Below are 17,845 nucleotides of genomic sequence, written 5' to 3' on the forward strand. Positions count from 1 at the left end.
CAATCATGAATGCTTGTTAATTATTCTCTTTGTGTTATGCGAGATTTTATATTTAAATGGGAGTAATAAATGGTTATTACTTGCATATATTCAAAAGCCAAAATGTTGTCTTTAAGACACTTGAGGACCTGGGCAAACACACGACTGTGACGTAGGAAGTTGGTCCTAAACCATCTTGCTCTAAAGCCTCTGTGTATTTCAAATTTTAATCATTGCCTAATGCTATAGATGACATCTACTGGGCAAATGGAGGCCTGGCACATCCAGCATCCACAGCCTCCTGAATACTTGGTTGTGTCCTGGAATTACTGACAAGAACAAACCCTCTCCTCCCTCTGCAATAAGATTTTTTTCCCCTCTTCACACGGGCAGGAAATTCCAAATGGCCAAGGGGAAGGACAGAAGCACAAGCCCTCAACTCACTAAAACCCAGGGGATAAAAGGTGTCCTTGTGTTTTTGAAAGGAGGGGGTGCCTCAGCTGTCCTCCTGAGACTGTTACTTTACTGAAGTCTAAACAGTCCCTCTGTTTCATTAGCTCTGCACAGAAGCAGGAAGACCAGAGCATTAGGGAAAACACCACTTACCTTTTTTCAACACTGGTTAATTTTCTTCTGCTCTGCAGGCAACGTGGTGATAACTTTGTTATGCCACACCAGTGCCAATCAGTGTTAAACAATGAAATAGCAGCGTGTTAGAGTTCATCAGAGCCATATTGATGGCATAGTTAGAAAGGAAACACTGAAAATCTTCCCTTTATGTTGGCTAATTATTCACATTGGGACTAATAATAGACTTTCAATGTGTAAAAAATGGTATTAGTTATATTATCCAAGCTCTAAATGCTTTCTAGAGAAGCTGATTTGAAGAGCAAATTTCTATTGACTCAATCTGTAAAATCCCACAGCCCAAACACTGGGGGTACTTGTCTCAAAATTAGTCTATATTCTGTATTATGCACTCACTGATACAACTCCACTGATGAAAATGCCAAGAATTTAGGGGGGGGGGAAAGCAGCTAACATTATTGCTCCCCATTTGAACTTATAAGAAGTAAAAAGCTTCCACATCCTTTGCACGTGCAGCTGCAGTGATTAACTGCATATATTAGGTATTTGCAAGCATCATTAGTTAGCTGTCTGCACAACTCAAATTACCCAGGAAACGTTTTATTCTTCGTGGTTCCTGTCAACAACTGCCCACACTTTTTTGTGTGTGTGTGAAACAAGACACTTCAGTATATGGGAAAATAGTTTAGAAATGTTCGTACTTAAAAACTGATTCCTCCTTTATTAACTTAACGGGGAAATTTCTAACAAACTTGTATTCAAATAAAAAAAAACAACAACAAAAAAGAAATATGTACATTCAGGAGTGGTCCAGAACTTGGCTCTGCCCATGCAGAAAATAATGTCACATAGTAATGTCTCCAGATCCCCAAGAAATGACAGACTGGCAGGTAGTGTCGTGGGGGTTTTTTTAACAGTTTTTGCCAGATGCTCAAGTTTAATAAGGGGATTCACTTTGACCTGTTGGTCATTGAATGTTCATGTTCATATTCTCCCATGTGATGAGAACATACAGGGCACTGTGCTTCTCCCAGCATCTTTGGTATTTGGGAAGATGTAGAAACTTTGCTCTGTATTGAAAATTTTCTTTGCAGGAGAGAGCCCTGAACAGAAATGTCGCTCCAGCTGAGGCACAGGAGCTTCAGTCCATCCTCCCCTCTGGGAGCATTAAGGTAAGACCTCCCCAGGCACTGTCCGGGAGTTGAAGATATTCGTGTAGAAATCTATCAGCAGCTCAGTGAAGAGGTTCAGAGGCACCAGGGCACTCAGGGAGGCGGTTCCTTTCGAGGGCCAGATCAAATTCAAGCCGAAGACACAGGCCAGGCTGGATGCTGTCATTCTGTTATAGATGCTCTCCTGGGAAACCTGGAAAAACACAAACGTGAACAGGTACATGCAGACAAGTGGCCCAGACTGGGAGAGACAAGACACCACCAGTGCTGAGGAGGAACCAATGAGGGGAGCAGACCCTGGGCACGGGTACATCAACCTGGAGGGTGTCTGAAGCTTTAGAAGGATTGTTTTTCCTTTCACTGGTGCTTGACTTCTCTTCCAAGTACCTCCACGTGCACCCAATTCCTTTGGAGAAATGGAGGTGAAAACAGGCTGTAGGTAAAGCACACAGCAGTGAAATCTGTTCTGCACCTGCATGGTGTGTCCTACTGCTACATGAGGATGTGAGCCCAGAGCTGGTTAGCAGAGTGGTTTTCTCTGTGTGAGCTTGGCAGGAATTTGTGTGTGTTTTGTTCTCCTGGTATCTAAAGCTCAGTATGGCCTGGGTGTCCTCCCTAACAAATTTCTGCTATTTGTAAACAGCCAGCCAGCTGAAGGTGCTCCTGGTTCCTGCTGACCCAGGTAATCCAGGCAGTTCTTGCCAGGCTGATCTTGCTGCAGTTGATCTGTAAGCTGGCATGAGAAGACCACAGTCACAAACTGCACTGTGCAGGTTACACTGGAGCTGCCATTTCAGAACAGAACAAGGAATCGTTGGGCAAAATCTCCCATCTATTCTTCCTGCTACAATTTCAAGTTGAATAGGAAAGCAAAAATTCTATTTCTTAGTGCCTCTCGATTTCTGTCTTGCCATAAAGCCTCCTGAAAAGGCAGCTCTGTGGTACTATGAAAAGCCTGAGGGCACTGGAGGAAAAACTAAGAAACATTATGATCATGAGAATACTTTTTAGCACAGGCATAAACTCCAGTTGCCCCCTGCCCAGCAACACAGGTTTCATTCCTCTCTATCTTCTACAGCCCAGACCCACCGTCCTTGGTGTTTTTACCTGGCAAGGACCCTCTTTGTCCAGCCAGGAGAGGATATAATGCCTTTCAGACACCATTTGCCTGAAGGCAGCTGGACAATGAACTAGTGCTGGGCTACTAATAAATATAACAAGGTTAAGAACTGTGTTCTGGCCCTTAAGTGGCTAACACAGACTTCACATGTGTAATGCTGTATGTGTGAAACACCTGTGAAACAAGTACAACATATTTTTTTTGTGTTTCTTTCAGCCTAAAGTCTCTACAGCTTTGAGCTACAGCCCATCACACTGTGTTTTCTGTAGCACAAAAAAGTGCTGCACCCTAAGAAAGGTACCTTAGGAGTAAGGGGCAGGTACCCTGGGATGGCACAGAAGCACAGTGGAAAGAGCCAAACCTGTTGCAGTTGTCTTCCCCCAGTGTCTGGGAGTGCTCCTGACACCCTCCACCCCACGAGTTGTGTACAGGACCTGTCTTTAAACACTGGTTGAAACACACTCAGCCTGACCCAGCTGCTGCTTTTGAAAGCCAACGTTTCAGCTCAAAGCAACACCACCGAATTGCTGTAGAGCTAGATTAGTTTGTTTTCTCTTTAGGCCAACCATTTCAAAGGTTGTTTCCAGCCCCAAGAGGAAACCATCTCTTCCCACCCACCACCACTCAGTGAACATTTCAAGGAGACAGTTGACATTGCAATGATCAACAAAAACACCTGTGGCACAGCTTCTCCTCCGAGGGAGAAAATCCCTGAGACAAAATGGAACAGTGATTTTATCATCTGAGGCAGAGCTGCACTGAGCCTTTTCTGTGAGTCATCAATGGGGATGACTTGGGAGCTTGAGGGAGACATGGCAACGTTGCTGTGCTCCAAAATACACAGCAATCCCTTCCTCAGCAGATCCAAGGGAAAGTGTGCAGCTGAGTCTGACTCTCCACAGTGACTTTGCCCTCTCACCAAAAGCTGCTTTCAAGGAAGCCTCACCACACCCATGGTCTGGCTTTACCTGTCCCTGAGAGGATCAGGCTTCCCTGCAAGGGCAGATGCAGTCAGGAACCCTCCTCACGGGCTGCCCCTCTGAATAAATTCACCCCAAAGCTACGTTCTGCCCAAGAAACACAAATGACAGCGCTTGGATCAACCCCCTTGACTCCGTCTTTGATTCCCTCACAAAGTTAGTCACCATCATCTCTGTTTCAATTGAAAATACATGCTCTGTCAATTTGATGAGCTAATAAAAGACAACTCTCCAAGGGCCTAGATCATATCCTTGACGGAATCATCTGAACATCACAGGAAAGTATTACAACAAAGAACTACACAGCTCCACTTTGTTGTTTGGGGTTTTTTTTTTCCCCTTTCACTGGAACATGTATAGAAAAATCATTAAGTAATGACAGCCTATATTGAAAGAAAGTCTTCTAGAAAGATAAAATTTGTACATTGAACAACTCATCATTGGGAATAACCACTGAAGTTTTAGTGCCACATCGAGAAATGCAAAATACATATTTTCACTATCCCAGGACAAACAGCCAGCTCCACCCAGCAAAATTGTGATGGTTTTTGATTCCATGTGCTTTTATCCTACCACCCTGAATGGATGGAACTAAATGCAGTGTAGGGGTGATTGTGGTGGTGCTGGGTTGATGGTGGGACTGGGTGATCGTGGAGGTCTCTTCCAACCTTGATGATTCTGTGATTTATGGATACTGCAGGAGTGAGACCAGACAGCCACTACACCACCCAAAGAACTTAAACAGTGAAACACAGTGGGTAAAACAGCCAATTACCACTATCACTTTTAAAAATCCAAGAACACCACCATCTCTTTGGTTTCTCAGTGGCAGTGCTGAAAGGAACTCCACAAAACATTTTCAAAAGAAAATTACTAGATATTAAAACACTCCCACAAACCGACTGAAATACTTTTCTACCACCCACTGTCAGCTCCCTTGCAGATGTGCCAACTGCTTGCATCTGCTCCATGAGCCTCAGTCACCTAATCCTTCCCAACATGTCCCGTCATCTCCAGCCACCCCCAAGCTTTGCTGGAGCTGATTACACTGTTCAGCTGGACAAGTGATGGAGACAAAACACTAATTCACAGCATTTGTTTTCCAGCCTGTACTTGGCTTTAACTTTGCTCTTTCAGTCACAGATCTGAAGCACAGCTCGTGGGCCCCAAACCCTTGTTCCATATTTTCTGATTCGTCCGATTTTGTCGTTTTAAATTAAATTTGGCATGTTTTTGCAGCGGTTCTTTCAGCCCAGTCAGCCACCCTTCCCACATCAGGCAGGATTGGAGGGACAGAAAACAGCAGCAGAGAGGGGAAATGTAAGCACAGAGAGAGGGCTGTATCAGGTTATAAAAACACAGGTTAGGTGATATTATTGCCTCTACCAACTCTTCTCTCTAAAGCTTCTTTAGCCTTAGAGTGTCACGGAAACTACAATTACAGTTTTCTAGGAAATGGTTTCTGGCTTCAGAACTGCAGCCCTCAGGGTGCTTGGCCAAGTAATTTGCTTCTTTGAGCCCTTTAAGTTTGCCTGTGCATTCATGAATCTGCTCCACTGCACTTGCAGTGCAGGGCTCGTGCAACACAAACACTTGCTTGTGCACACTCATCCCTTCTGAGATCAGCTGAGCAAGCACTGACACATTTTACAGACATAATTCAGGGACTGACTTGTGAAAGCTGGTCCTTGTTTCCCTCTTGCTCCCAGTTGCCCATTTCTGCCAAGGGATCTCAGGCCACTGCAGCTCCAAGGGCTGCAAATCCGTGTCCAGCAGCCAGAGGCACTGCCAGGTGGAGATGGGCTGGTTTGTACCTTTCACTGCTGGGCTCATTCCTGGCAAAATCACCCCTGATCCACAGTTAAAAGACTTGGGCCTATTTTTGAAATTCAAGTCTGTTACTTCTGTAGAAGTTGCATTGTCTTGCTCTCTTGGACTAGAAGGAGCTTTTCATTAAACAAGTGGGTTGAGACTGCAGAGAAAATAGGAAACATTTTTTTTTTTGTTCTTCTACAAACCAGCATCAAACTTGGAGTGTTCAAAACCTGTATCTAGTGATTACAATTCATCCCACTTGATGAAATTACCACAAGTACCTCTTGCACTACTCAAGGCTTAGCTCATGGAAGAATTAAATTGCCTCTTGTATGTAAGAAGGTTGATGCTTTCAGGTAAAAACCAGAATTATTGGTGGAGTGGTCTGTTAAAAGTTTGAATTGTGGCAGCCTGTGCAGCACCAACCTGCAGTGAATAGAAATCTCCAGCTCTGAGATTGTTTCACGTTTCCTTGACCTTTCCAAATGCAAATATTCCCCGAGACATTAAGGCTGAAAAGCCGCGGATCAGCAAAAATTGCAGATCTGAGCACCGGCATCAGCTCGGTGCTGCGCTTTCCATAACAAGGCACACTTAAAAACAATGCTGCATTCCGGGGCCCAATTACTGCAAACTCGGTGTGGTGCTTCTGCACACCTCATTAACACCTCGAGTGCTCAGCTCTTAAGAAACGCGTGGAGATGGTGCCTCTATTGCTGGAACAAAGTCACTTACACGATTCATAACGCTGAGGACAGATATCACTGGCTAAAATAATAGCACATGACGTGAGGATTTCCTTAATAGCTTTAGGATTCAGCTAAGCAGCAGCAAACAAACGTGTGGGTATTACAGGAGCGCTGTCTTGAGGTTCTATCCATGTGTTTATCCTTTAATCTTGCTTTTCCCTGGTACTTTGACTGTAAAAGGGATTAAATGCACTTGTTTCTGAAATAAACTCCAGGTTAGGATGTGGCAAACATGACTGTAGCCCAAGAACTGAGGGCCAGTTCCCTCCCTGGTGAAAATCAGCATCATTCCACAGGTCTGATTGCTGTGGTGGGCTCAGGACTTCTGAAAACTGGACCCCTTGATTCAGGCACCAGCTACACCCTGACCCTCCATTTTAGGCACCCAGGTTTGAAAACTGCAACCTGGAAAAGGCAGTGCACTGGGTAAGTTAGAAGGAAGGGAAATTTTCAGTCCTGTGACTGTCTTTTCCTGCACAGCCAAAGGATGCCTGCAGAACTGTTTGGAAGGGATGTCCCCCAAACCCTCACACCCGTGGCTTTCCCAGAAGTGGGTTAAAAGAAATCAGCAAAATGAAAAAAGTAGGACCGAAGACACATGATTTTATTTATCCTGAGCAACAAAAAAAAAATCCTTGCAAAACAGTACATTCTAGGTTTTTAGTTTAACAGTGTAGCAAGGAATGGTTATTTTAAAAAGGAAAATGCTATTTTTAAGATTTAATATGAAATAATTTGCTGATGGTTGTTCTAAAGCTTATTAACATTTCTATAATTTTCTAAAATAAAAACTAATTTATTTGGTGTTTTAGTTGCCCAATATTTATATTTTAGGGGAAAAGGTGATTTCACCTAGGTTTTCTCCAGCACTGAAAATTACACAACCACTATTGTCAGGCTTTTTTTTTTTTTTCACTCCAAAATAGGGAAAAAAAAGCACCAAACCAAATCAAGGAAAACATACATTCTGAGTGTGGAGTGGAGGGAACAGGACTTCTAAAGACCCCAGTGCAGGCACAGTTCATTTAAATGTGCACGGTAATTTTCATCACAACTAAAGGATTTCACGGTGAAGGGATGGTCAGACCATTGCTTGGCACCAACTCCTGCCAAAACTGGAGGGTTCTGCAAGCCCTGCACAAGCACCTCACCACCCTGGTTCAAATACTCGCTTTTCCCTTCCGTGGAGATGTTAAAGGTGGAATTAAGAAGAACAGCCTGAGAGAGAAAACCGCTTTGGGATCTGTGCCCGGACTCACCATGTGGAGGAAGCACATCAGGTATTTCAGGACGACGTAGTTGTGCTCGGGAAGCCCCTGAATGATTTGTTTGCACCTGGTGACTCTCAAACAGCTCTCCACACCTGCAATGCCAAAGCCATTCTCAACTCTGGAGCATCCAAACGTTGCCAAGAAATCATAACTTATTTATGTCTGCTGGAGTTACACCTGTAAAACCGGCCACAAAATTGAGCTCTGCTGATAACCACGGCCACCACGGAGCCAGGGAGGGTTATCCCTTGGAAAGCCTCTGTCATATTTTGTGTTATCATGGATCTGGCCCAGACCCACTTCCAGAGCATTTTCTCAAGGCAGTGAAACAGCCAAAATAATTTCTTTGCTCGAGAGGACATTCAAAGGCCTTGATTTGAATCTCGCTATCACTCCATGCACTTAATTGAGATGTCTACTTTTTATGCTCTGATTTTATTCTTGCTGAGACACAGTCCTGCCCAAAATGCCCTTTTGGCAATCTACTAACTTTAAAATCACTACAGGAAACCCTTCTGCCTTGGCAAAAAAGTTATGAGAGGGCCAGTTGGGTGGCAAGAATCTTCTAGAGATGAACCTAAGTAGGTTCATTAACTCATTTCTACAGATGGGCAAACCCAGAAGTGGATCCCAAACTTCCTACATCATCTAGACAGTCCAGGTGAGAGTTACACTGACACTCATATTTCAGATGCTCTATCAAGTGACTTTTTTTCCACCCTGGAATCCCACAGTATTTTATTTGATATCTCTATTATATTTTATTATATAATAAAATATTTATATATACAATATGGATTTAATGTAATATTATATAAAGATAGTTGTATATTTTCATAAAATATATAATATACTATATAAATAGTTAACTACATATTAGTATATATATTAAATTAAAATATTTAAAACATCACAGATCACTGTGGTACTGTAAGTTGAACACCAGTCTGGAGAAAGGTCTGATGATGGCAATCATGCCTAACCTAACCAGCTCAGTTTTGCTGATACTATTTCTGCATCTGTTGCATTTCTCTCTCTCTCCCTGGGAGTGCACAAGGCTGTGTGTGCATGCACGAAATTTCAGCACATTAAGTGCTTTTAAAGCACTGAATTAAACACATGAAGCTTTATTGTGGTGAACTGTGGAGACGTTTTTTCCTACTGCAAAACTACCAGCTCCTATAAAACACATTAATCTGAGTCCCAAGAATTTTTTTTGTCAGCCTTCTGCAGAATATATGATGCAGGAATTGTAGCATTACTGGGTTAAAGAAACCTTGCTAACAATTTTCATGACTAAAGGTGAAGTTCTTCAACAATTATAAGCTTCAAGGTTTTATTAATTTTTTTAAGTCTGTCACTCAGCTCATTTATTTCACAGCTCCCATCAATAACACTTTAAAAAAAGAATAATTTAGATGAGACCATAAAGAGAAAATGTTCCCTATCGTTTCAAAGTGCTGTAAAGCAGAGATACTGTATTTCTGGGTTTGCAGGTTAAGATATGCAACAGACACATCACACACACACACTTCCAGGAGACAGAATGAGAATTTTCAAATCATCCCAAGGCAGCTGTCTGTGATCACACCTCTCCAGAGCTCCCTCCTGCACTGTATTCACACAGAATACCTTTCCTGTGGTTTTTGAGAATACTTCTGCTGCTGGTATTTGAGAACAACAAGCTGCTTGCCTGGCTCTCAAGCCTAAGGTCTTTTTAAATCAGGGTATCACCACAGCATCAGTAAGAGATGGACATCACACTGCAGGCACACAAGAGAGCCCAAAGAATAATTAGTAATTCCCTTAAACTCCACTTTTCGAAGTGTTTGGTCAAAATTGAAAGCACAAGCAAACAACAATCAAATAGAATGGATGTTTGACAGGTGCTTGGCCAGGCAAAGCCTCCCGGTGTCCCTGGGGCAATGCACTGCTCTCAGATTATCTTCAGACTTGTTCCCGTTTTTTCCTTAGCTCCATCACAAAGTAATATCAGCACGGGCTTAATTCAGCAAAAATGAGCGTTTGTACATCCCTTTTCCAAACTTCCCCTGTTCTTTCCAGTCCCTCCACTCCTGCCACCTGCTTGTGAACAGACCTGTTTTTCTGAGTGCCCTGAGAACATTCCCTGTGTGAGCAGATGAGTCTTTGGTTTGGAAGGTGGTGATCTACAGACTTGCAAACAGCAAAACAGCACAGAACTCCAGAGGACTCTGAACATGCTGCAGGTTTTTAATGGAAATACATGAATAAAGTGAATGACATGAAACTCTACGTGAGGATGATAGTGATGGGCACAGCACTAGAATTCGACAGAATATTTAGGCACAGCAAACCTGCTGTGCTTCTGCACCTTACAAACATGGAGCAATTGAGATTTATCCCCAGCCTGAAGTATTTTAATGCCCTATCCCAATAGCAACAGCCATTATAGTGATGATAACCTACTCTTTGCAAGAGCATCAGCCCACAGTTGCCAAAGTCACACCAACAGACTGCTGGAAAATGTACTCCATTTGGATAAATTCCTCAAAAAACAGGTTTTGGAAAAATGTGTGCTTGTGACTGGAAGTCCTGTGGGTTCCCTGATGTCTTGGCTATAGCCTGGATGGCAAAACCTCAGTCTACCAGCACCAGGCACCAGCTCCCAGGTATTCTGGGATCTCCCAGGTATTCTGGGCTCTCAGCTATTCCAGCTCCATGGACCCCACTAGGATTAATGCCCTTGCTGGCTTTATAAACTCCCAGTCCCTGACAAGGCCATAATTCATTGTTCACGTGGTGCCATATCTTTAGATACTCAATGCTTTCTCATGGCTTTAGATCCTTTCTTCCCCAATATGTTATCCTATGGAAATAGTTGCAATGAAAAGGATCCCCTCCCCACCAGAAAAAAAAAAACCACAACAGCCAAAACCCACCACAAAAAACCCCCAAAACAACCAACAAACCAAACCAAACAAACAAAAAAAAAACCCACAAAAACCCCAACCAACCAAACAAAAAAAAAACCAAACAAAAAACCCCAAACCAAAAAAAAACCCAAAAAAACCAGAAAACCCACAACATAACAAAACAAAACAAAACAAAAACAAGCCCAAAGAAATATATAAATGACCGAACTGAATTTTGTTTCCACAACTCTGCTGCTGCACCTTGGTTAGCAAACAAGCAGCAGTGGTAATTAATTAGTCAGGTCAAGTCCTGCCTGCTGTACGAATTTCTCTAAACTTATTTTTACTCACTGGTGATTCCAAGGATGTGATCGTAACAGTCAAATGTTAGTAATGGCTGGGGGAGTTCCCTAAGGAAAGTCTTCAGGATAACAGCAGGAATGTGGATATCATGATAGTCATCAAAATTCACAGATTTGCCTAATAGGAGAAAAAGAAGAAAAGAGGTGTTCAATCATATGTTTTAGTTTTTATCTACTGTTTAAACACTGTTTCACACTATGTTTTGAACAGCAAACCTCTTGCTTTTCTGCTGCTGTAACCCCTGATATTAATTTTTATATTTTTTCATAGAGCTTTATTAATCTTGCTGTAGGAGATTTTCTCCATAAAGGCATTTCATAAAGTGGCTTCACAGGGAAGTCAGTGACTTTCACAATTACTTCACTACATTTCATAAATTCTTAGGCAAAATTGCATTTCTTTGCCATAACCAGAGGCACTGTACTTTGTAACTACAGGAAAGTAGATGTTCATGAAAAAATAGACCATTTTTGACTCAGACTTATCATTCATTAGCTGCTACAGGTTTTGAAGGCTCTGGTGTGACATCAAGGGATAACCATTAAGTGCCTGTTGCTCTCTCTCAGTTTTCTGCACTAGTGCTCTTATTATTTTATATTACAAATGATTTTGTGATTAATTAATTACAAGAAAGCTGGCACTTCTGCCTCACCAACAAAACCCCCCCACTGTTACTGGCAGTGGTTGATGAGAGCTTACCCTGATTGTAGAGTTTCTGCACATCTTTGATGGCCTGGAAGCTGGCTGACCTTCTGAAGAGGCCTTCTACTTGTAGTCCTGAAAAAAAAACAATTAATCCAGGCCTCATCTGTAAAAGCTGCCTCTCTTTTGTTTTTCTCTTTAGCATCAGTAGAAAGCAGAACAGAGGGAGAAGATCTGGGAACAAAGATCCTCCCTACACTCACTTTTTGGAAAGAAAATCCTTGAGAACAGAAAGCGGGATCAAATCATGTTTCAGCATTGCCTTCAGCACTTTCTTTAATGGGTCTCACAGAAATACTACTGCCTTGCCTTAAGCATTTTAGAGGGTCTTGACAACTAGTTTTTGTTTAAAAGCAGCTTTCAATTGCACCTAATGGCACAGAAGCAGGTTTAGGATTTACACACCCACTGCCCCAAACCACACCTGTAAACCTGCTGTTCTCCTTGCCTTAAACCTTTAACAAGCTGAAGAGGGTGTTTGCAAAGATTCCCCAAGTTCCTTCTTCTGCCAGGGGGTGAGACGAGGTCCTTTGGGCTGGGGAGTGTTTCACGGGATCTCTGGTTGGAAGAACCCTTTTCTTGCCACTGGAGAGCTGCCAACTTTGGGGCAGATCTGTGCTCCTTCCACTCTGGAAGTCAGTGGGACTCAACACTCTGCCTACCCATGGGATTTTGAAATACCTGATTTTAGTCTTGAGGTACTCCTGAATTCCCTGTCCTGAATCTCCTGAAGGGTGTCTATCTCATGCTGTGGACTAACTGAAACCTTGCTTCAGCTCCAGAAGGAAAATGTCAATAAAATGCATCCAACCAAGGATCTCCTTTGGATCACAGTTTTCAAGGTAAGTAATTTATCTGAATTATTATACAAAACAGGATGGGGCCAAGAATGGCTACTTTTCATGAGACTTGTGGTGCTTCCTGCTTCTGAGTTTGGTAAAAAACTCATTTCTTTCTCTCCTTCCTGCTCTCCAGTTTTTGCTGTTCCTCCAGCAGGTAACACAGCTTCACTCACTCATGGTCTGAACTGGGGATTCCTACTGGAAGCAGAGTAATGTAAAATATCAGCCCGTGCTGGTCTGACAAAACACCAAATTGCTGCAGTTTGGAGAGGGTTGGCAGCCCACCCGCTGCCTGGGGAGACTGCTGGACCTTCCTTTATGGGAGTGAGGAGGATCAGATCTAATTTTTAATTTTTCCATGCTTCTCTTTCAGCAGATAAGCAGCCAGACTGAAGCCAGTGTTTGTGTATCCCAGCTGAAGTACACATGGGTCATTTTACATGAGCAAGAATCTTTATGGTATCCTAGAAAAATTAAGTCGTACATTAACGAAGGATAATCAGTCATTCTTGTGAGCTCACCCGGGTTGCAGGAGTATTTCCTACGCAAAAAATTAATAATTAAATTTATTTGTTATAAGTTATAATTGTTATGTTATAATTTATTTGTTATAATTAAATTTATTTGTTATAAGTTTATTTGTAAATAATTAAATTTATTTGTATTAAATTATCTGTAATTAATGAACCCATTAATTACAGACAAGTATTTAATAGTATGTACATGAATTTATAGAATTCTAGAAGAGCTGATAATATACCATTAAAATACATTTTCATAGCCAAGTTTCAGAGACTTGTGCCACAAACCCAAGCTCTACTTGAAAGTGCTCCACAGACTAGACTTAGTCTCAGCTGTTCAGCTGCTTACAGCTCCCAGTTACTTCCTAGGAATGTGTGCCCTTGCCTCTTAAATCCAGGTTGAACATTAAACCTTTAGCCCATGCACTCAGTTCTGGAAGGAGGATGACATCTCCAACTGAAACATCCAAGGAGGACATGTGTGGTTACTAAAGGAACCCAGTGGACAATAACTGTGATGTATTTGAGCCCTTGCCTTATCCTCCATCAGGTTGTGTTTCAGCTGAGTCAGGGTACAGCAAATAAACATCCCTGCAGTAAAACTGCTCCGTCAGATTTAGGGGGCAACCTGTCAAAGACAGTTTTGGAAGTGGCAGCTGTGAACTGCTCATCAAGGCACTGCCCTCAGCAAACAAAAAGTACAATAATTTCCCCAGAATTTGTGGAATTTTACGCTGCCTGTCAGTGGACAAGAGGCTTTCTGTGGAAACAAGTCTTTCAGCAAATGGACATCATAAATGCCTGCAATTTGGTTTGCAGGAGTTGGTTTGATGGTTAATGTTTTTATCTGATGTGAACCTCGCTGTAGGGACTACAGAGCAATAAATATCAATTCTTAACGTGTTTATGCCTTTATTGGCTAAGCTTTCAAGTGTCTAATTAAAGACATTAATCTGTAGCACAGACAACAGCTGTACTTGTCTGGCCCTGCATCCCATCAATGTTACTGTGATGGCACATGACATCCAGCTGTTCCTGGATGTTTTTGGAGGTGGAAAACAACTTTTATCCTCATCTGCAGAAATCCGGGATACAGGCACTATCCCTGCTTCTCCCAGAATCCATTTACCAGGTCAGCTGAAACTGGATCAATATTCAGCAATTTGTTTGATCACAAGTGGCAACGTGCCAACCACCAAAGTAGAATATCCCCAGTGCTTCTGGCATTTGTGGGCAACCCAACCAAATGACAGGACACTAATTAATTGTAAGTGCAATTCTTAGGGAAAAGAAAAAGCTATATTCTGCTTCTAAAGAAAAAGAACCACAACAGCAAGAAAGTCACATATTTTCTTTTGTATGTGTGTGTAAAAAATGCTTAGATCAGATAATAAGATATTATAGCAATTTTTAAATAGTCAACAGCAATTATGCTCTTGAAGGAGGAAAACAATAAACCTGGGTGCAGTGACAGACCTTTTTGCATTATATTTTTCTGACTTTTGTGGTCAAAATTTCTGCTTTCCTATTTCTGTGATGCATATGAACTTCTGTGATGCACATGAGCAAAGGACACTTTTTTTTAGAAGTCTGTATTTCTATTAATTGCTCCCAGTGCTTTCTGTGTTTCAGCTGGGCAGGGGAAGGGTCCCTAAAAGCATGATTTGAATGATGGTCTTTCTCAAGTCACATAACCTGAACAGCACTAGCATGTGGTCCCATAATAAGGGATGAGAAGGAGGAAAGGGACCTAAAGCCTCTCGTTGGTTATTCCCTGTGATGGATAAATAAACAGTCTTACACACAGTCAGGAAACACCTTCTCCAACCCCAATTCTTTTCAGACACTATGGGAAAAAAACCCCAGTTCTTCTAACACAAGGTGCACACACTAAAACAAAATAAATCACTTTGTCTTCTTCTTGCACACAAAATACACGTCAGAGCCACCAGAGCTACGGGATGAGGGAACAAAATTGGCTGAAAGCAATCCTGGGCATTGCAGCTCAAAGCACCCATTTTTGCCCTTTCAAGGAATAATTTTGAAGCAGCCTATTTAATTTTTGTTAGCAGTGTTCTTCTATGAAATCCTGTTTACAGCAGGCTCCTGTCAGCTGGCTCTGTAAAGAGAGTTTATTTTCTTTCCTGTGTGTGTACAAGTGGAGCTGTTTTGCCATGAATGGCGTGGGTAACACATTCCCTGGGGAACAGCCACCCTGGAGCAGCAGTGCTTGCCAGAACACTGGGAGGGGGTGGCAGAGATGAGCAGATGTGATAAACACACACCTGCACACCACTCACCATTCCACCAATGCTGCAGAGCCTCTGCTGAGACCTCAGAATCACAGAATATTCTGAGTTGGAAGAGACCCACGAGGAACATCGAGTCCAACTCTTCAGTGAATGGCCCATCCAGGGATCAATAACTCAGCACAGACTGCTCCCTGCCCCTCTCCCCAAAACTACAGATACACATGGAGATCCACGGGCTTTTGCTGCCCTGCACTAAACTCTCCAGACCAAAAAGAGTGGAATTTTATTCTAAATATTAAGTGCTATATGGAAGAACATAGTATGTGAGTAGTGAGGGAGCCATCTGTGCTCAATGAAAAGTGATGCTGCGATTGAGAACTTAACTGAGTAATTATTGAAATGTCAGTAATCACAAATGAAAACAGGCAGGCACTTCATTCCACATTGAAATATAATGGCTTTTACTACAGCAGACAAATTTCACAGTGCCATGACACAACTGTGTCACACTCTGCATTAATAAAATGTTGCTAAAAATACTTAACCCCCCCTTCTATGCCCTCCCCAATCAGTTGTCCCACGGGAAAGACACAGAAAATCAAAACTGATAAAGATAAATTAAAGCAACACATGCTGTCACATTGCTGCAACTTGTCAGAGAAAGAGAGACGAGAAAATTACATTCTTTTTCTTTCAATCATCCTTGATTTGAGGGTTGCTGGCATCAAAAACCTTTGTTAATTTGCCTGCTTTCAGAAGAGAAATGGCAAAGAGTGAGCATCTGAATTCCTTCTGCCCCAAATTCAGTTTGGAAATGTTTCTTTAGACTGGGGTCCTGCCAAATCTTAGGAAGTGTCCATCCTGATTTGGAAGTGGTTTTCATTCTCATTAATACAACCCATCTAGACATCTTCTTGCAGTTCACCCAACTGTAGTGAGGTTCATTTTTAAAAATTAGAACCAACTTATTTCTAACACGAGGACCGCAGAGTTTATACACGTGAAATGCCCAAAGCAGCATTAACTTTTATGCTTCAGACAAATCTGAGATTTCTTGGGTTTTTTCCAAGCTGGAACACGGCGTGGGTTGGAGGAGGAGGAGGTTGCACGGCCCTCCTTCCCCTGGTGCTCCGTGCAATGACTGCAGAGCAAGGAGTGTGATGCCTGCAGTTTGCAGGGGTGGTTTGCTCTGCAGAAGGTGCACAGCACATCGAGGGCAGGGGGGAAGGGAAGGGACAGTTCCAGCCCTGCTGAAAGCTGAGCAGCAGCAGCAAGGATGTACAGCTGGGCATCCTCCCCAGAATCCACAGTGTGTTTGTGCCCTTGCAGTTCCAAACAGTCTCCAGCCTTAGGATTTATGAGTGAATATTCTCAGTTTATGCTTGGCACCTCTGAAAATAATTGATTTGCAATTCCTGAGCACCAGAAACAAAAACTGTGCTTATCACAAGGTTCATTTTTACTTGATGGCACACAAACCGGTCTTGGGATTTATCTCATCTCCATGAACCCCAGGTAAAAACATTCCCATGGAAACAAAAGAGCCAAGAACTCAGAAATATTCCCGTGGCCGATGTCAAGCTTTGCCAGTGTTGCATTTTTAAAAGATATTTGATTGATCACAGGAAGCTGAGGCCAGGAGGCAAAGCTGCAGCATATCCACATGGATTGGGGATGCATAACCATCCATCTCTCCCCATTCTGACTATCACCACCAGGATGTATTCATTCACATTAAAAAATGGAGCCAAAACTTCCTCCCTCAGCAAGATTTGTTGTGATTCATGGAAGGGAGGAGGAGGAAAGATTAATCACTGCTTAGCACTGCTTCTGCTATTGAACAGATAAAGGACAGCTTTAGTTGTCATTATGATCATACAATAGGACATTTATTACTTTATCATTGAACTCCTCTAGCAGGGTTATTACCATTTCATTTGGAAGTCTTAGTCATCGCCCAGGACTCTCCTGTGGCACCAGGAGACAACACAGAACAAAATCTTTGTGCTGCAAAGCACTTCCAGTCAACAAAATTGGTGAGGTAAGAGAGAAAGACTGGGCCACGGGGGCCACTGCGAGATAATTTTCCTACAGGGGACAGTTATTTTTTCTGCTTTACAATTCTCTGGTGTGATTCCTTCACTGTGAGTTTATTGTCCCATCACTTCTGAGCTGCTGCTGATCTCACACCAGCTCTTTAGTAATCAGTTCTCTGTGAAATTTTGCTGTAGCTGTTTCCTTATATGGCCTCTTTATAGAATGTTATTAAATCTTGGAAATTTTAGTGATAATCACAGCAGGTTACGTTTGGTTTTAATTTTTTTTTTTAAAAAACATGAACAAGCATTTTGTTTATACCTTTGGGAGTACTCTCTACAACATAAAAACCAATAAAAATAATAATCCTACCCATATATTAAAAAAAAAAAAAAAAAAAAAAGAACAAATGACAGTGTATTAATGTTTGAGACAGGCTTGAGCAACATCCCTGCCCTTTGTAACCTGTTTGACATCTTCATGCAGGTCTGAACAGTGCAGTTTATACACAAATTGAATCAAATAAAAATTCCCCTAAAAGCTGTGATCTGACTTCCAGA

General features: G+C 42.2%; 1 protein-coding gene across 1 annotated transcript in view; it reads right to left on the reverse strand.

Annotated features, from left to right (window-relative positions):
* Positions 1 to 1,358: 1,358 nt before the first annotated feature.
* Positions 1,359 to 17,845, reverse strand: part of ARHGAP8 (Rho GTPase activating protein 8) — a 43,193-nt gene continuing 26,706 nt past the window's right edge. The window contains exons 9-12 of the mRNA XM_018083687.2: positions 11,631 to 11,708; positions 10,920 to 11,048; positions 7,663 to 7,766; positions 1,359 to 1,932 (exon numbers count right to left, since the gene is read on the reverse strand). Of these exons, the coding sequence (XP_017939176.2) occupies positions 1,735 to 1,932; positions 7,663 to 7,766; positions 10,920 to 11,048; positions 11,631 to 11,708 (509 nt within the window). The 3' untranslated portion in view covers positions 1,359 to 1,734. The remainder of the gene's footprint in view (positions 1,933 to 7,662; positions 7,767 to 10,919; positions 11,049 to 11,630; positions 11,709 to 17,845) is intronic.

The sequence above is a fragment of the Manacus vitellinus genome, unplaced genomic scaffold, assembly GCF_001715985.3.
Source record: "Manacus vitellinus isolate BGI_N305 unplaced genomic scaffold, ASM171598v3 scaffold_66_pilon, whole genome shotgun sequence".
In the NCBI taxonomy this organism is placed as follows: Eukaryota; Metazoa; Chordata; class Aves; order Passeriformes; family Pipridae; genus Manacus; species Manacus vitellinus.